Raw genomic sequence first — 19,487 nt, forward strand, 5'->3', positions numbered from 1 at the left:
CAGGAAACAGCCCTCATCCCCCACAAGAGCAGACACTTCAGCCCAGAAAGACAGCACATGCAAGCAAACAGGCATGAAGTCAGTGTGTAGGATTCTCAAATGCCACCTCTTTTGGGTTCATATCTCAGAAATACATGATTGAAACAATACCCACCTCCTCCTTTGGAGCATCACCAAGACCATGTCCAGTCCCTGCACCATTTTCCTGCCCCGTTCAACTGCACTAGGTCTCAGCCAGCTCATGACACTTGTGTGCAGTGTGACCATTGGTGGGTGAACCCTGAGATCTTTTCTTAGACATCTTGATATGTCCCAGCTCTGATGCTGCAAAACTTCCTGCTTCCAGGCTTAGAAATCCTGCCCCTCCACCTATTTGTCTTGTCTGGAGAATTTCTGTGAACAGGTAGGAAAACTCAGGATTTGTTTGGTATCACACCTCTGCTCAGTCACTGCACTTGCCCCTGACTGCAAAGTTCGTGCTAATATTCCGGTTACTTGCAGGAGTAACATCCCAGTAAGAGCATCCTGGGATAAACTGGAGTTCCTCCTCATCCCCTCCGCAGTGCCGGAGCGCAAGGGGGCCACTGTGCTCCTCTCACTGTCTGCAGGGAGATTTCAGTTCATGAAAACAGGATTTGGGAAACTCCACTCTTTGGGAAACAGTCCCACGGGTGCCCCAGGGAGAGGCACGCTGCAGGTGGGATGGCTCCATCTCCCAGTTCCCATCCCAGTTTCCCAGTCCCAACAACAGAGCTGTACTGGGGAGATAAGCAAGGGCTTAGCTGGAGGCTGTGTTCCCAGGGCGGCCTCCTCCATCTCCAGTCCTTGTGCAACCCTCTCGTCCTTCCTCCAAGGGTGTGGGCAGGAATCCTCGCAGGGGTGGGCTTGGGAAAGAGCTTGGCACTGGAAAAGCTCCATCCTTCGCACCACGGCATCACACACCAGCATCGCATTGTCCCCTCGCACGTGCCTTTGGAGCTGGGATGAGGCCCCAGGTCAGGTCAGAGACAGGCAGGGCCGATTCCACACCTCAGAGCTATTTCAGAGCCAGACTCAGTCCTGATGCAAGCAGGAAGTGAAGTGAATTGCACCAACCCGGGGCTATTTTGGGCCCTTCAGATTTATCTCCCAGTTGCCCTCAGACTCTTGAGCTCTCAAGAGTAGTTGGTTTTATTATTTAGAGATGGGTTTTTTAGTCCCTCTGGGAAAGGGAAAGCTGGAAATGTAAAAAGTGAAGGAATAGGGAGTCATTCAATGAATAAAGGAAAATGTCTATGCTGGAGAGGGACAGTGTGGGAAAGGATGGATCTTCAATGGAAGGTGTGTTCCCAATCAGCTTCTTCCCAGAGTCTGGCCTATTGGTTGCCCATCAAGTTGCACCAGGGGAAGTTTAGACTGGGTATTAGGAACAATTTCTTCTCCAGAAGGAAGGGCTGTCAAGCACTGGAACAGATGGCCCAGGGAAGTGGTGGAGTCACCATCCCTGGAGGTATTTAAAAGACATGTAGGTGTGGTGCTCAGGGACATGGGTTAGTGGTGGACTTGTCAGTGCCAGGTTAATGTCTGGACTTGATGGTCTTAAAGGTCTTTAAGCAAAGGGCATCAGGAGCTTCCAATGGAGTGTAGAGAGAAGACAAGACACCTTCAGGGGTGCATCCAGCTCTGTGTTAAGGCCACCAAGAACAGGATCTACAGGAGTGGCATGTTCTTGACATGAACATGTTTTATTGTGTAGGCAGATGCACCCTGACCGCTGCCTGGGCATGGGCACACAGGCAGAGGCTGTTACATAGCTCACAGGAGGACACAAGCATTGCTCGTATCTGTTGGGGTTGAGTTTGAATCACAAGGGATGCTCTCTGCTAGGAGGGGATCCCATCTGCTTTCCGTAGTAAGAGGGAGGTTTGTGCCAGGCAGTGGCCGCAGGAGGATGGAGAGGGTTTTCCTCATGGCCTCAGAGTCCAGGCACCAAACCAAGAGTGAAGAGAGTGGGACATGGCTGGATCTGCTCTGTGACTGCAGGGACATTCCTGTGCCTTTCTCAGGCTTTGCTATTGCAGATGACAAACTCTTCCAAGAGGTCTTTCTGGTGGTGCTTCTAAGTGTCACCATGTCCTTGTTATAACAACGCCTCTTGTCTGCCCATAAGGCACTCACACCACAGCTCTGTTTTCAAAACATGGCACTATCTTAAATATTAGTGTCCGTTTATTTTTATAGGCAGACAGAGGTTTCAAAGCATCTGGGATGGGATGTACTCCTCTGAACAGAGATGGGAAACTAGACAAGGCATAAGGATGTGCAGTGGGAATGACCGGGGTGGGAAGGAGAGTTTGCAGGGAGATGCAGTGAAGGGGCCTGGAGGACAGGAGAAGCGAACATGATTTCCCACTCCAGAATTGACCCACATGGAGGGCACCTAATGCAGTCATCAGGCAGCAGATAGGCAAAAGGAGGTACTTTTTCACCCAGCACCTATTCAAGCTGAATGTAATTTCCACAGGATATGGAAATATACTCAAAAAAGAACCTTTAAAAGCTTGAGGTAAACATAAACAGGATTGGTCTGTTCTGACTGGTTAAACATGATGGTCCAGGACCTCCAGCTAAGGAAGTATTAAGTCACTGACCACCAGAAGATGGGGCAGGATTGTTTCCTGCTTGCCTTGTCTCTTCTATCCCTTCTAACAGACCAATACTGAACACTGGTGGAGAAACCTCTGGTTCCCAAGGCCTGTTGCAGGCTCTGCTGTTACATCTCTCACAGAACATGCCCAAACCATTGCTGTCTCCTGCCAAAGCTTTGCGTCACTCTGCGAAAGGATTGCAACGTTAGATAAAGCCATCTACCTGTGTGCAGAGCACTGCCAAGCTTCTGCCAGCTGGGATGCAAAGCTGCAGGCTCAGCCCAAGTGGAAAGGAACTTTACCCACTTCCCTTTTCACATCTCTCAGAGCCCACAGTCCTGCAAGGAGAAAGGGGGGAAAGTTGCTGGATTCAGGGGTTTGGTTTGGCAAAAGCTGCCTCCCTGCTCTGGGTCTGTCTGCTGGGACTCAAGGCAGCCCTCACTGTGTCTGAGATCCCTGGCTGGGTTGGTTCAGCACTGCCAAGAATAAGGTGATTTTTCTCTCTCCTGACTTAGATACTTTCTATTTTCATCTACAAGAAGGGTTGCCCAGAGAAGCTGTGGCTGCCCCATCCCTGGCAGAGTTCAAGGCCACGTTGGACATGGAGCAACCTGCTCTAGTGGAAGGTGTCCCTGCCCGTGGCAGGGGTTGGGACTGGATGAGCTTTAAGGTCCCTTCAACCCAAACCAGGCTGTGTCTCTGCATAGCCCCTGCACATCCAGCAGGTAACTCCTGCTGAGTTATCAAATCTCCGTGGCACATACACAACCAGGCCACCAAGTGCATGTGACAGATGACAGTGCTGGGAGAACTTCTTTTAATTATTGCTCTTATTGCTGTTACTATTAGCAATTAACGCATTTGTTTTAAACCTGTCTCTATTTCAAAACAAGCCCAGGGTGGTCAGACTGACAGACTGTTGGGTTAGCTGGTATGGCATCCTGCCTGGAGTAAAAATAGAGTGCCTGGGTGGTTGCTCAACGATGATGGATTGATGGGGAATTTCTCTTGGACCCTGAGACCCTGGAGCCTGACAAGGCTTGTGCTCTGCTCCTCTAGAGCCTGACTTGCACAAGTAGCAGGGCTGTGATGTTGTAAAGCGCGGGTGTTTCAGGCATTTGAGACTTCAAAGCCACACCTCGTGTGGGGAGCAATCTGTCTTTGCTGTTGCTCCTGATGCTTTTTGGTTGCCTGGAGCTCCTGCCCTACCTGGTGAAGAAATACAGATATTTACAGCTCTGCAGAGGAGAGGGAGAGTGGGTACATTGCTCCCGGTAGGCTTTACAGCAGCAACAGAGACAAATGCTTTCATTTGGCTGTGTAAAGCACATCCAGTTTTAGCACATCTCCTGCTGCTGTTATTATTTCTTCCAGACCGCAATTTGCTAAACAGCTTCCAAACCAAGCAGAGGACACGATTCCTGCCCTGTGGAGTCATGAATGACAGGGATTATCTAAGTGTTCAGCATTAGCAAGGCTCCCAAGTCACCTGCCTGTGTTTTTATATGTAGAAGAATGAAATTGCAGCCCTGCAGCGAAAGTCATGTACCAAAAGCAGAAGAGCTGGCAGCAGAACGGAGCCTGTCCACGCTGCTCCAGGGCCTTCCTGTGCCCAGGCAGAGCAATGCAGCAGGGCACCAGTGAGCCAGAATTCCCTGGCTGCTCTTCCCAATTCACCCACTGCCTCGCTGTGAGAATGGAGTGAAGTCATCCCATCTCCTTCCACGCCAGGGCTCTGACTCACGCGTGCTGAGCCAACAGCAGCGGGGATGCGGGATGCCAGCACTCCCACCTCACCCTCCCTGCCCCAGCTCTTTGTTTCTGCCCCTCTGCCAGCAGTCACGGCCCCACACCTGCCAAGGCAATAAATAGACACGTGCCTCTGAGCCACAGCTTCTCCACGTGGGCTTCTCTGTTATCAGCAGTTCAGGTAGAAGCCTCCATCCAAGGTGCCACAGGATGAGGCAGGGAGGACCAGCCTCAAGTTCAGCAACTGGGTGACATGGTTTAGTGCAAGGTGTCCCTACCCATGGCAGGGGGGTTGGAACTAGATGATCTCAAGGTCCTTTCAAGCCGAACTATTCTATGACTCTATGCCTAGCAGAGTCTCCATTTCCCTGTTTTGGTGGCACCAGCAGCAGAACAGCTTTCTCAGCACAGCTTATAGAGGTTATAATACACTTGCAGTTGGGCCCCAAGGGTGCAGGCTCAGCTCCTGTGACAGCCCCTGCCCCTTCCACTGCCCTCTCTCAGCAGTCCCAGTGCAATACCCTCAGACCCTGCTGCCTGCCCAAGAGAGGGCACACAGGCAGAGGAGCTGGGAAGAGTCTCTCCAGGTTAAAGCATGCCCTGTATCACAAAGTCTGGGTCATTGCTTGGGATGCGGGCTCTTGCAAGATGGCATTAGTTCCAGGGAGTGAGAAGGGAACAGCTAAGGGGACAGGATGAGGAACAAACCTCATCCATGAAGTAAAATTGCAAATCCTGGTGCAGAGTCATAGAATCCCAGCCTGGTTTGTGTTGGGGGGACCTAAAAGCTCATCCAATCCCAACCCTTGCCACAGGCAGGGACATCTTCCACTATCTACTACCTACAGGTTGCTCCCAGCCCCTGTGTCCAACCTGGCCTAGAACACTGCCAGGGATGGGGCAGCCACAGCTTCTCTGGGCACCCTGTGCCAGCGCCTCAGCACCCTCCCAGGGAAGAACTTCTGCTTAAGAGCTCATCTCAGTCTCAGCCAGCCACTGAGGAACACCACTCATCACTGATCTCCACAAAGAGAAGAAGAGACACATTCAACAGAGCTTCTGTATTAGAAGAAAAGTTGAGAGGAGGCAGCAAGACTTTGCAAGAAGTTGAGAACTTGGGTGAAGCTTTGGGAGAAAGAAGACTCACACACAGGGAGGATTAGGGCGTATCTCTGTGTAAGTCTCATGTGAGACCCAGAAAGCTGCACCCTTGTGCTCCTTGGGCTCCCCCATCTCCCAGCCCACTCCCATGTCAGCATCCTGAGCATCCCAGGCCTTCTGACCACAGGCAGGAGAATGTAACCATTAGGAGGAGCTGGGAAGGAGGACTCACCAGGAAATCAGCCTCTCTTTATGACCTCCTTATTGATGAATCAGGGAAGATGCGGATTCATGACATCCTTCCCAGTTTTATTCATCGTGTGGCACAGGATGTCTCAGTGCTGCTTGGGTGCTTTGCTCATGCCAAGGATGCCAGAGATTTTGGTGTGGGAAAGACTCATTCTTCTCAAGGATGTTCATATGGGCCAGGCATCATGTATCTGGGCCAGGATCTCTCTTAGTTTCAAATCCACCTCTGCCACCTTCCCTGGCTGACACTATACCTCACCTGCCTCCCTTTGCACTGGGATGGGCAAGTCACCACTTGCTTCTCACTGAGATTCCCTGGGGAACCATAGAGCTTCTTTCAGCATGTGAGCTCCATCCTCTGCTCACACAGTCCATCCAGGAGTTATAAGTGAGTAAGAAGCAAATTCCCCCCAGACTTCCTCAACTGTTGATAGCAGAGGGTGAGAGCAGCTCGCTGGGGATTGTCTTTGGTCTTCTGCTTCAAGCTGCACTGTCTGTCCTGGAAAGACACCCAGCCTTGACTTAGTTGTGTGTAACGGAGGCCCCACCAAGCTGTAACTCAAGCTGCTTCAGTGGTTCATTACCCTCTCATTTCACATCGTCCATGGATTTGGGAGGCTTTTGTAAGCCCTGGCACCTTTGGGAGGTGTTGCACAACTCGGGGCTCCCAGGTACGCTCCTCTTCATGGAATTAACACAATAAATGGTTCAAATTCCCAAAAAGCCAGTCCCTGGAGCAGATCTGGTGTCACAGCAAACACTGTTGTGTGATCCCTACTCTTCAGGGACATCTTGGATCTTGCTCTGACCCTGCCTTGTGATGATGCTGAATGTGTTGTCTCCTTCGCTTCAACAGGAAGAACTGATGAAATAATAAACTTTTATGTTTCAGAAAGCACCATATTTCTTCTTTTCCCAACTCTAAATGAAGGAAAAATGGTTGATTTGGGGAAAATGTTTAATTGCTGCTAATTTTCTTGACATCCTGAATGGGATTCAGGAGGAAAATCCTTGTAAAGCAGTCACCCAAAAGTGTTCTATTCGTGCAACGCTTGAACTCAATAACAAAACAAACTCAGTAAAAGTGGTGTGACGTGAGAATAGAATTCTTTTGGATAATAAACCAGGAGTTGGGGTGAAGCTGAAAAGCGGCTCCAATCGGAATCCCGAGAAATGGAGGCAGCAGCATTTTGCTGTGTGCTTTTTGGTGAAAACTGGTTTACTGGGATTTAGCCAGCTCTGCAAGGGTGGTATGGATCAGTCCCTCCCCTAGGAAAAACAGGGTTGGGATTGGGGTGTGTGCGCGTGCGCCGGGAACCTGCCTAGGGGCACACTGATGATTTCAGGCTGCATTGCTACAAAAAAAAATCCCCTCCCCCCCCTCTCTCCCCCTGCCCATTTGGGTGCACAGATATAAACCCTCCAGCCAATATGTTTCCTTTGGGGGACTGGCAGGTTTGCCTGGAGGGTGCGCATGGCTCTTGTCTTATCCCAAGGCTTTCCCTAGGGAAGGAGCGAGGGTATTTTCTGGCAGCTGCTCCCAGTGAGCTCACACCGTGGGCACTCCTTCAGAGCTAGAGCGGCAGGGCAGGTTGCTGCTTCAGCTTTGCTAGAAACCTTGGAGCTCCCGACGCTTCACCTCCCCGTGTGGAAGCAGAGCTGGTCCATCCCAAGGGAACACAGGTAAGCCAGGCTGGGATGAGAGGCGAGCAGCAAGCCAGCAGCCGCTGGGCACTCTGGTCATTGCTTTGGGTTTGTCTGTTCCCTTTTACTTCTTCTGTCTTGTGTCTCCTCCATCCTTCACCATCTCCTGGCTGACATCTGCTCAGCTAGGAGATGGGATTTACCATTTTCACTCTGATTCTTCTTTTCTCCTATGCAACCACTTGCACTGTTGTAAAAGCTTAATGCAGAGCACCGTGATCAGGAGAGTCACCTTGGTGTGGATGAACATGTGGAAACCCAAGATCATGAAGAGTCAAACCTCAAAGCAATCTGCCTGCCATTTATTTTATTTTCTTCTTTCTATATCTGTGATCTGCCCTGCTCTGGGGAACCAACCAGCCCGGATTAAAGAGAGGGCATCATTAACTTGCAATTGTAAAAGAACAGGGGAGGTTTATCCACAAGTCAGTTTATCTGGTTGGAGCAGGAGGTTACAGAAGAGCTTGTTTGTATTAGTATTACACTCCCTTGTTCTCTCCCTTTGAACTTCTTCTACTTGGGAAGAGAAGCAGAGGAAGCTGCGGTAGCTTCACACCACTGCACACCTATGGTAACCGCTGAACTTGGCGGTGTGACTCAGCTGACACTGGTGCAAACAGGGACTTGACTGCTGCTCCTCAAGAACATACCAACTGATGAGTGATTTTAAGATGAACTTCCCTTCCCTGCATTAGATTCAAAGCTGAAAGGATTTTCAAGGAGCAGAAAGGTCTGTTTCCCACGAGAGCCTCAGGAGCCCAGAGATGCTACTGCAGTGCTTCATGTCACCTCGGTACCTGCTCACTCTGCAGAGCTGGAGAAGCACAGCCAGATGGGTTAGTTCAGCACAGTCCAGACAGGGACTCAACTGTTCAGCTCCAGGGAGTTTCTGTGGCTCTTGTGTACCAAATATGCAGCTGCCGGGGTTTGGATGGTGCTTCCAAAAGTGGAACCCATCTATCAGCTTCTAAAATAGCTCCAGACCCTCCAGGATCTGAAACAAAATATGCCAAATAAGAAACTTGACCAGAACTTCTATTTTTTCAAGTTAATAAGAGAACTGAGAAATGATGCTTACACTGAGGGTAGGAAAGTCTTTAGAATGGGGAAGAAAAACAGGCAAAAGTTTAGATTATTATAGAATCCCACTTGGAGCTGCAGCTTCTGCCACTACCAGGGGCCAGGCTGGGGGACCTGGCATTGCAGACCCCACTTGAGGTGTGAAGCTCCGATGCCATTCACTGGGAAACCAGGACGGAGCTTGCATGGGAGCACATTCCACATGAAATCACTGTCACTGAAGAGACAACTTCCAATGCTCTGTGCCCCCAGGACTCCAGTAATACCCAGGGTCTGTGCCAGTGCTCCAGGGCTGAGTTTGCACAAGGTGAGCTCCGGCCCTCAGGAAGATGCTGAGGAACAACTAAGGAGAACAGAGCCAATGAGCAATGAACCCTGTAGAGTTGTCCACTCCCAAAAGGTAGCTCACAGCTTACAAAGTACAGGGAAGTCCTCTTGGAAGGAAGATCTGAGTCATAAAGAAAGTGAAGAGAAGGGAGAAGACAGGGTGACAAGGACAGGGCTGAAATGGGGAAGCATCGTGTGGCCACAAAAAGTCCTGATAAGAGCTGTTAGTGCCGTGGATGGGGCTGTGGTGACCACTCACAGGCTCAGAACTCAAGAACATTTCCTAAAGTGGTTTGTCCTTCCTGCATTGTGGGGACAGAGCAGAAAATTGTCTGCAGTGTGATGGGTGTTGGGAAGAGGATGAGTCTTCTGTAACAGGGTAAGATGCTGTGCTTGAGCAGGCTGGTGTGACACGAGTGTGTGTGCAAGAGGCAGGCACAGCGCGCGCCTCCACATTCCCTTCGGGTTCCAACTAACAAAGCTAACCTGCTCCTCTCCCTTTTGCAAAGGTGGCCCAACGATGCCGAGCATATTCTCCTACCAGAGTGCTGAAGTCGACTGGTGTGAAGGCAACTTTGACCGCTCGAAAGTCATTGCCGAGTACTACAACACCGTGAGTGCGGGCACATGCCAAGGGCAGGCTGGGGCGCGAGCACCCATGAGCTGCTTCTGGGAGATGAGATGGGACAACCTTGTTTTCTTTCCTCTGCTCACTCCCTTGAACTTCCTGGTGTTCGAGGGTGCTCGTACAGGGAGCATTTTCTGAGTTTCAGGTCAATCATGGGACTTTCCTTGCTTACAACAGCCAGTTGGTCACAAAACGAGCTGGGGTCAGGGGCGCTTCTGGCATGTGTAGGGCTGAATTCCCAGTGAGAACACTCTGGCAGTGCTCCTTAGCCCAGATTTGTGAGATCCTGTTATACCAGTCCTGCAGCTCTCCTGCCAGCTGGGGTAAGTCCCACACAGGGTTCATATATTCCAGCTAAATGTACAGGAGTGGCAAAATGAGAGACAGCTCTTGCATGAACCGTGTCAGGCAGGTTGGGAATCCGGAACTCAAGACGGAGGAAAGCTGATGAATGAGCTGGTTTCACCTCCTACGATCCTTTTTAATTCAGGCTCCATCCAGTGCCAGTCCCTTGAATGAAGCTTTCTAGCTTAAGCATGGCTGGAAGCATCCGTATCTGTCTGCAGAGCACTTGGTGGATAAGCAGTCTCTGCAAGCATGTTCCTTCTACCTCAGTGCAATTACAGCCTAGCAGGGGTGTGAGGCATGTGGATTTACAACCTTCCAAAGGCCTTGTTTACAACTTTTAGCAATTACTGTCTAACACTAGAAGTTCTTGTTCTCATGGAAATGTCTCTTCCTCTTTATTTTTAAAGCATTTCCTGCTTTTAATAAATTGCCTGTAATAACAATAATTCCTCTACCCGCATCCCGCAGCTCCCCAGCTCTAATTGCCCAGCCAGGCTCTCAGAGGAGGGATGCTCAGGCTGTATATAGTCACTTCGCTTTGAGACAGCTAACAACTAATGATCTGCTAGTGCAGAGCAAATCCTGCATCCCCCCAGCATCCCACTGAACGTGTTGTGCTGTTGCATGTTTACTGGCACTGCATCCCCGTTGGACGGGCTCAGAGCTGCAAAGCAAGGAAAAACCAGCAAGAAGGTTACAGAAAGCCTTTATAGTCACACCAGCATTTCCTATGTAGCTGGGGGTGCCAAAGGCTGCTGTGTTTTGGAGTGTCACTGGCAGCATCAGAGAGTGGCTGATTCCCACACAGAGCAGGAAATCTGAAAGTTCTGGTTTGAATCTGAGCTCATTCTGAGAGATGAAAGTGCTTCACCTCCTGCTTTACTACATAGGCAGCATTCTCCAAATGTGCCCTTGGAGCTGAGACACCACTTTCATAAGGATCCTGATTTACACAAAGTGGCTCAGGATCCTGAACACACCAAGAAGCACCTCAGGAGCTCAGCAAAACACTTCCTTGTGTAACTTCCAGACATCAGTTGGTGTGGCCAGATGCATAACTATCTTTCTTAGGGCCCAAAGCCCTCTAATTCCCATAAAACATTAACTCACAGATTCCTAGGTGGTTTTGTGGCCCAAGTTTCTATATTATGCAGCTGTTCCTGAAAATCTTACCCAGGTGCCTACTGTGGACTGAGGTCCCTGCTAGCCACAACCATCTCCCATGTTTCCATACCTTCGAGGCACTGGGCTTGTCAGAGGGACTTTTCACTTGGTAGGACTCAGACACACTTTCCTTCAGGAGAGGAGAACTTCTCCAATGCATCTTTCCATACAAACTAGTGCAATATCCAGGAACACAGAGACACTGGGACAGAGCAAACCCTGCAGGATTTTTTACAGTGATTAAACTAGCTCTTGTTCCTCTCTATATGGGAACACAGGACATCTCTTTCCCAGCAAAGAGCTTGTTTTGGTCCCTGCACTTACCTCCTTCTTGCCAGGCTGCTTTAACCAGCCCACGGAGCTCAGCAGGGTGCCTGTGCAGGCACAGGGTACCACTTCTGCAGCTTCTGTCTTAAGATGCAATTTCTGTTTAGAGAAAGCAGCAAAGATCTAAACCTGCATCAGGGCTGGCACATGATCTCTTGTCCACACAAGAGGAGACAAAATAGCAAACCCTCCTAAGGGCCAGGCCTTGCAACCAAAAGCAGGCAGGAGCATCACTTACACGGGCATCACCCCTTCATCACACGCTGGCTGTCATCGCCTGGCTCCCACCCCTGGCAGCAGCACCAGGGGAGCTCTCTTCGTGCTCTGGGCTCTCTCGCAGGGTCAGGATCCTTGTGATGTGCCCTAAAGTGGGGACCACAGGAATTGGAACAGACTGAGATCCTCAGCTACCCCTGCTGCTGGCAGCATGTTGCATATCCAGGGCTCTCTCTCAGTTGTGATCCTTGCAGCATAGATTTCCTCTTCTCTCTTCATTTGTTTCCTATATTCAGATTGCTTCCTCCCTATGGCAAGCTTTATGGGCCTTATCTCACTGGCCTGCCCTGAGGTAATGATATCAATATCGACTTCAGCATCAGTTAGCCAGACATTTAGACTGGCTGGGAATCCTGCCCAAGACTCCTGCACCACTAAATCAGCAGGGTTTCCTAACGGAGCATCCTCTGCAACATCTTCTTCCCAGGGCTCAAGCAGGGCAGCCTTGTGCCCGCAGCAATGAGCTGCTGAGATTTGCTCTGTGCGAGCCTCTCAGGTCTGCTTGGGTTGGATGTTTTTTATTAGACATAAGCACTAAAGGTATGAGCAAAGAATGTAAACAGTATCTTTAAGTACCTAATAATACACAGTGGCTCATGACTGGGTGCAGTTCAGCAACAAAGCACTAACTATTTATAGTGACTCAGTGACGCAGAAATTTGTTGTCTTCTGGCTGTTTGTAGGAGAACCATATTGTGCTCCATGAGGGTCATCAGTCAGGGACTTGTCTTTCTACCCTCATCTCTTTCTGAAAAGGCTGATCCAGGATGCTGGTAATGACACCCAAATCCTCAGCATCGCTCTCAATCTGCCCAGGAAGCCACGTGCAGGAATACGGCAGCTCCTTGCCTGGCACTCTGCAGACACTACACAACTGCTGCTTCCTGCCCCAAAGCACCAGCATGACACACAGCTACACAGGTCTGGCTATGAGGAACTTGCTGTACAGGTCTGGAGAGCCTCTGAGGTGTTCACTTTGGCCCTGTGGGCTCTTCTGCCAGCTAAAGCTGGTTGGCTGGCCTGTAAGTGAATGAATGCACTGCAATGAGGCGTGCAGAAATCTCCTTTCACTGTGGAAAACACCTGTCTTGTGTCAGGACCAGCACATGCCTTGGCTGCTATTGCACTGCTGCCATGCTCACAGGGCCAGGCAGAGCCCTGCAATCCAACATCTCCTCTTTCAATCCTTATCAGAGGCTTGTTCTCACCCTGGCATGGGTGGAGATGCAAACAGGTTCTCTGCAGGTCTTTCCCTCCATCTTAGGCTGCAAAGTGCTGAGTTGCAGAAACCCCAGGGCTTTTCCAGTGATCCTACTAATGCACCAGGATGAGAGGCATGTCACTGATCCCAGACTCCCTTTTCTCCTAGTGAAAGAAGCAAATGCCAGTATATGCAGTCTTGGCTTAGGGACCTGGAGCAATTAACCACACTTGTTAGGAAGTAGGACATCACTGTGAGCTCACACAGTGGAAAACCACAGAGCTGGGTGACTCTTGCAGGTCAAATTGCACCTTGGCTCCATCACCACCCTCTTACCTCCCTGGCATCTCTGGCAGAGGGAGCTGGTGCCTCCTGGCCAGTATGACCAGGTACAAGTAGAAGCTGTGCTGGGGGGACTCAGAGCAAGCAGAGACTCTGCAAAAACTTCCTAAAGGGAGTACAACAAGCAAACCCCTCCTAATCACACTTGAGACAGAGCTTGCCACGTCCTGGAGGGAAGGTATAAGACAGCACTTAAATCAGGGCTTGGATCCGATGAGGGATGAAGACCCTGTGTCCTCCATAGATGTGGTTTTCATAGAATGGTTTGGGTTGGAAAGGACCTTAAGATCATCTAGTTCCAACCCCCCTGCCATGGGCACAAACACCTTGCACTAAACCATGTCACCCAAGACTCCGTCCAACCTGGCCTTGAACACTGCCAGGAATGGAGCTTTTACCACATCTCTGGACAACCTGTGCCAGTGCCTCACCACTCTCACAGTAAAGAACTTCTTCCTTATACCTAAGCTGAACTTCCTCTGTTTCAGTTTAAACCCATCACCCCTTGTCCTACCACTACAGTCCCTGATGAAGAGTCCATCTCCAGCATCCTTGTAGGCAACTCCTTGTGGGAGTTTTGTAGTGGCTCTCCCCTAAGCTCTGAGTTTGGCTGCTCTGCAAGGAACCACTTTAATCTTTTTGACCTTATTGGCACAATCCCTATCCCTCCCCTCTGATATCTGATCTTGCACATCTCATACTGAATTAATGAAGTGATAATATTGCTATCATGTAATTAATGTCCCTGTTGCAATGCCCGCTGCAGCAGAGATCCAGAGCTCTCCATGTGCAGCCTCAGACTCCCACATTTCCTCACGCTGATGTGCATGCTGGCACTTGCACACTGCTGCCTCTTCTGCAGGCATTTGCTCTCTTCCTGCTATCCCTGCTCGTCCTCCAAAAGCGTCTTTAACCATTTCACAGGAAAATAAGTGTTTGCAGCACAGTTGTTACTTTAACACAGCATTTGGTTTCTCCATCATTTCTGAATGGGTTGACCTCAAGTGTGCAAGTGGGAGCAGCACTTCTCTTTTCATATCTGGAATGGGAATAGGCCTGGATTTGCCTCTAAGAACTCATGGAAAACCAATAGATTCAGCTTGAGAATTGCTGTTAATGGGAGCATCAACTTGTTTCATGAAAGCCTTAGTGAAATTCAAGATTAATCTCCAGGTGTTAAAGAGAATAGACACCTTACATTAAGCATGTTTCCCTCTGGAATATGAGAGGGGGTGTTTCACATATATGACAACATCCCTGTGACTTGCAGCCCAGTTACCACAAACTCGGATCCCATGGGACATCACAAGCCATGCATCAATTTTGCTGTGTACCTGGTGCGTGTGAGGGCTGCTGGAGAGGGAGACTCCAGCTGGGAATGTCAGATTCCAGGCTCAGGGTCTTGGTCAGTATCTAGCTGGAAGATGAAAGGAAAAGGTTTGTCAGGGTGAGATAAAACCTACCAAGCAGATGGCTCTGCCCTGCTCTTCCAAAGAGCTGTCTGACAGGTAAAAAGCAGCAGTACGGCCCCAGCCCTTCATAAGTAAGAACAGTTTTCCCGGAGGAGGCTGGGCTTCCCTGTGATATCCCTCCTCTGAGTATGCAAAACCAGGTGAAAAAATCAGGGTAAGACCCCACTGAGGGTGCGGATGTTTCAAACCTCATTCCCTCCTCAGCTGCAGGGCCTGATCCAGCAGACAGGTCCTGGCTTCGGGCACTCGCTGCTCCTCCCCAGCTCCCACATTTTGCCCCTCAGCATCTGCTGTTCCCCGAAGCAGCAGCAGCAGTGCCCAGTGCCATTCCCTCCTCCCCAGGGAAATCCATGTCTGTCAGCAAAACCCTTCTGCAGAGCAAAAGAGAAGTCAGGGCACAATAACTTCACTGTGCTCATTTGCAGGTATGTTTAAGGGAGGGTTATGACTTCATGTAATGACTAGTGTTAAGAATACCACCCCCCTCCAGGCCAGATGGCTTCGCACATGACTCTACAGGACGTCACCTCAATCCTGCCAGTTCTCACCTATGATGTGCTGCTTGTCCTGCTGTTCTCCACCCCCAGGGAACAGCAGTTTTCCTGACTGGAAACACATCCTCACCCCCACCCAGCCCTTGCAGGCTGCTGGCTGAGAGGGTTAGAAGCCACCCAGGGGATTTCTGGCAGGTCTGGGTTGACAGGAGAGGGAGATGGCTGCAAACAGAAGAGCTTTGGGAGCTTGCTTGAGGACACTGAGCAGCTGAAGCTAAACCATCAACCAAAAGGGGCACCACAGAGGTACCTGGACAGGGAGCACAGATGTCTGCAGCCATTCTTGACACAGCAAGAGCTGTGCTTCCAGTTCCAGCCTCAGTTCCAGAGAAACGCCTCTGCCCTCTCCCTGTGCCAAGAGTGATACCTGCTTCCATGCAATGCTTTCCACTAGTATCCTCTTCACACATGGAGATCCCGAGGCACGGGGTGGGATGGGTCTTGCCCAAGATCATGCAATAAGCTGAATGTGCCTCTTGTTTTTCAGATCAGCAATGTAAGCTTCTTTGTCCTTTCTCCTGCCCTGCTCTACCTGAACCGGCAGTACTGTCAGCAGCGTGCCTTGCCCTTGTATTTCGTCTCTGGCCTGCTCTTCTGTGTAGGTGGGTGCCAAGGTTGTCAGAAGACCAGACAGGTTGCCAGAGTACCTGACTGGTCATTCATGACACCTCTGGAGCCTGGTTCTTAGTGGCCAAAGGACAGGGACGAGCTGGACTGGGAAACTGAACAGCCATGTCTGCTTGAAGCCCTGCAGCTCATGGTTCCTGCTGTGGGTGCACAGCTTCCAGCCCAGTAAAGCCCCGTGGTGCTGTGTGCACTGACTCACTCAGGCCTCCACTAACACCAAGGTCCATGCCCTGCTCTTCAGGAAAGGTGTGTCTTTAGGAATGGCCCCCAAGAGCTTCCCAGGCCAGAGAGGCCACGCGAGGATGGAGCTTTGCTGACACAAGCTGTCCTTTGCTCCTTTCAGGAATCTTCTCCATGTACTTTCACATGACCCTGAGCTACGCGGGACAGCTCTTGGATGAGCTCTCCATCCTCTGGACACTGGCTGTGGCATATGCCGTTTGGTACCCAAGGGTTTACTTCCCCAGGTGCATCAAGAGCAGGTATGACTCTGAGGGATGAAGGGTTGGAGGCTCTCAGGGATGGGGCATTGACATTGACGCCTGTGACCCACAGATCCCCCCCTGCCCACAGCCAGCTCCCCTGCAAGGGCTCAGCATTGAGGCTACTGCAGTTGCTTTGGGATCAGATGCTCCATCACTCAGTGGTGGATGTGCTGACAGGAGAAGAGTAAGAAACCCTCCCATGGGGAAGGGCTGTGCTGAGCTCCTGTTGACTGGAGCTGTTTGTCCTTGTGAAGCTGCAGAGGAAACTTTGCATGGAGAATTTAAACATTCATTAGGAAATTAAACGTTCCTGAGCACTGCCATTCAACCACCCGTGCTTCCAACTGTTACAGCAGCCTGCCATCCACAGAGAGCTTTCCTTGAGGGCTGCTGGGGTTTCCCATAGGACAAGCTGGTGCAGGTTAACACCTCACATGTCACAGGTTGTTTGCAGGAGGGCTAGCTGGGCAAGGGGAGCCCAGCAAGAAGGATGGAGACACTGGCTGAGCACACATCAGCAGGACAGGAACCCAGCCTTGCAAAGACCTGCTTCACGCCTGCTCTTCCCATGCCAAAGAGGAGGTCACCAGGAGTTCACTGTGGAGACATGGTTGCGGGACAAGGGAAGGAACTTGGGAAGGGATTTGCATGTGAAAGGCCCCTCTGAGCCCTATTGTTGCTCAGCCAGCCCAATTCTGCATCTTTCCAGCTCAGGCCCCTGCCCAGCACTGCTGGGACTCCTGCCTCACTGCCCTTCCCTGTGCAAAGCTCCAGGTGCCCTGGCCTCTTGATGGTCATCTCTGGCATCACCATGGAAGTGCACAAGTTACCTTCAGGGCCATGTTCCCCACTGTGTCATGGACTAACCAGGGGATTTTGGGCAAAGCACAGCTACAGACAGACAACTCAGCCTTCCCGCCAGGACTACTGCAGAGGCTGAGTCAGCCACGTGCAAACAGATTGGAGGTGCTGGAGAAGGTTTGCTCTCTCAGGCTATAAGCAGGACCTCTCCTATCCTTATCCTTCCATACTGTGAATCCTGGGGACACTGACACTCAATCCCAACTACCCAACTCTCTTTAGGAAGCATTTCTTCTGGTTGAGTGGCATCACCACCGTGATCAGTACCTTGATGTCCTTCATCAAACCAGCCTTCAATGCCTACGTGCTCAACTGCATCGCCTTCCACCTGCTGTACCTGACACGGCGTGAGCTGAAAAAGTAAGGAGAGGGCTGGGAGAGGTTATCTGCAGGTCCATCATACCTCCTGCCAGGCTCACACGTGGCAGTGACTGTGCACAACAGTGAATCAAGCCCAAGCCTTCATCAGAGCCACGTGTTGTGCTATCAGCTCTGCAAAGAATTGGGGCAGCCTGGGCGGGACAAGGACAAGGCATGAGCAGGACTGTGGGCAGTGGGATACCAGAAAGCCATCTGGTCTGGGTGCCACACAGAATGGGGACAAGTGTATCTTCTTCTCCCCAGCTACCACCCGTGCAGCTTTTTCCCTTTGCAGGGCATTTGGGAAGCAGTGTGGGACTGGCAGAACCCACCAGGATGTGGGGAGAAAGATAGGAGTGCCTTGGCATCTCCCAGCATCATCCTCACCCACAGAAAGTCAGAAACCCTCCCGACAGAGCCATACTTCTTGTGGCCTGATGGATGTTCTCCTGAACAAACTCCCTGGGGTTTGCCCTGACACATTAGCATGTGCAGGCAGGAACCAGTCCTCTTTAAAACTCTCTTTCCTCCCACCACAACACTCAGCTTCCTCTCCCACTCTGTGTCTTCCAGGTGCAAAGACAAAAGGGTTCACCGGATGGCCAAGGTCATGGTGATGTGGTGGGTACTGGCCATCAGCAGCTGGATCAGCGACCGGTGGCTCTGTGGGCTCTGGCAGGCCATCAACTTCCCCTACTTCCACAGCTTCTGGTAAGGGCTCCAGTGCAGAGGCACCAACCCCAGGCCAAACATTTCAAGAGCTGAAGGGCCATTGCTAAGGAGAAACAGCAGCAGGGATGAGATACTCGATCAGACCAGCCATGCCTCTGCCCAACCCTCTCCCCCTTTCCTCTGTCACTACTGATGCTGCTCCTCACCCTGGCCCCGGCCCAAGGATTTGGCCCTAATTACTGCTTGCTCTCCCTTCCCTCCTCCGCACCAGTCAAACGGTGTTTTGCAAGTGAAATGGTTCTGCAAGTCCCTCCAGGTAAGCAGCTTCCTTTCAAAGGGCTGCATCTGCTCCCTGGAAGCTGCATGAGGTGCAGTGTTCTTGGAGTTATTTTAATAGCCAAACTGAAAGACAGTGATTTGCTTGGGCAAGACACTTCAGTGCCTGGCCAAGTGTGACTCCAAGTGCTGCACACAGTGTGTGTTCTCAGACTCATCCTCACAGAGCACTGGATGACTGGGTCAGATACGCAGCACTGCTGGGCCAGGACAGGGTGGGATGGGTGCTTTGGTTTGGGGCTTAAGTCTCCTGTATCACCCATTCCCTCTGCAAAATGAAGTGCCCCCACCCCAGCTCAAAGAGCTCTTCCAAGACCCACATTCCCTCCAGCCCACATGCATCATGGGGCTGGGACCTTTACCTGTCACTGCCATACCCCTTGGCTCCTAGCCTCATGGTGCCAATGCCAGCCACACGCTGCTGCAAGGTGCAAGAGGAGCAAATGGAGTTACCACCATCCAACACATATCTTTCTGGTTTCCTTGCCAGGCATATTCTGATAGCCATGTCCCTCCTATACTGCTGCCCACTGGTCATCTACTTTGACATCAACTACGAGATGCCAACATTCAAGCCAAAGCTAGGATATTGGCCCAGTGACTCTTGGCCTGTTGTGGTGCCTTACATTATCCTGGAGGAGCCCCACAAGCAGTGCTAGAGCTTGTGGCATCCCTCAGGCATCCCTCGGGCATGGGGTGAGTGATGCACACGTGTGTCTGCACGGGAACACCGCAGCTGTGTGCCTGTTCCTCAGCCAAGGGCAATGTGGCTAATGATGGGGCAGGGAGCATCTAGAGGCTTTGTGGTGCTGGGCATGAAGCAGAGTGGGTGCCCACAGATGCCTTGGAAGACTCTGCCCAGGCTGGCTCCGGGGAAACAGAGATCTCCTCCTCCAGCAGATCCCCACTGAGAAGGGGAGGGAGATGGTGCTGCTTCTGTGTCTTCTGCATTAGTCAAGCCATGGCACCCTTTGCTGACAAGGGCAGAGTGGAGAAC

General features: G+C 51.0%; 1 protein-coding gene across 1 annotated transcript; it reads left to right on the top strand.

Annotated features, from left to right (window-relative positions):
• Positions 1–9,357: 9,357 nt before the first annotated feature.
• Positions 9,358–19,149, top strand: ACER1 (alkaline ceramidase 1). Its single transcript, XM_010014951.1, has 6 exons — positions 9,358–9,450; positions 15,637–15,751; positions 16,120–16,258; positions 17,345–17,482; positions 18,056–18,193; positions 18,981–19,149. The coding sequence occupies exons 1-6, from the start codon at positions 9,358–9,360 to the stop codon at positions 19,147–19,149; spliced, it is 792 nt and encodes a 263-aa protein (XP_010013253.1).
• The last annotated feature ends 338 nt before the right edge of the window (positions 19,150–19,487 follow it).

Source organism: Nestor notabilis, unplaced genomic scaffold (assembly GCF_000696875.1).
Source record: "Nestor notabilis isolate BGI_N333 unplaced genomic scaffold, ASM69687v1 scaffold31375, whole genome shotgun sequence".
In the NCBI taxonomy this organism is placed as follows: domain Eukaryota; kingdom Metazoa; phylum Chordata; class Aves; order Psittaciformes; family Psittacidae; genus Nestor; species Nestor notabilis.

Bases quoted from the DNA above. Each gene is read 5' to 3' on its own strand.
- ACER1 (XM_010014951.1), top strand. From the start codon at position 9,358: ATGCCGAGCATATTCTCCTACCAGAGTGCTGAAGTCGACTGGTGTGAA. The intron at 9,451-15,636 runs GTGAGTGCGGGC...CTTGTTTTTCAG, and splicing joins TTGCCGAGTACTACAACACC to ATCAGCAATGTAAGCTTCTT. The intron at 16,259-17,344 runs GTATGACTCTGA...AACTCTCTTTAG, and splicing joins CCCAGGTGCATCAAGAGCAG to GAAGCATTTCTTCTGGTTGA.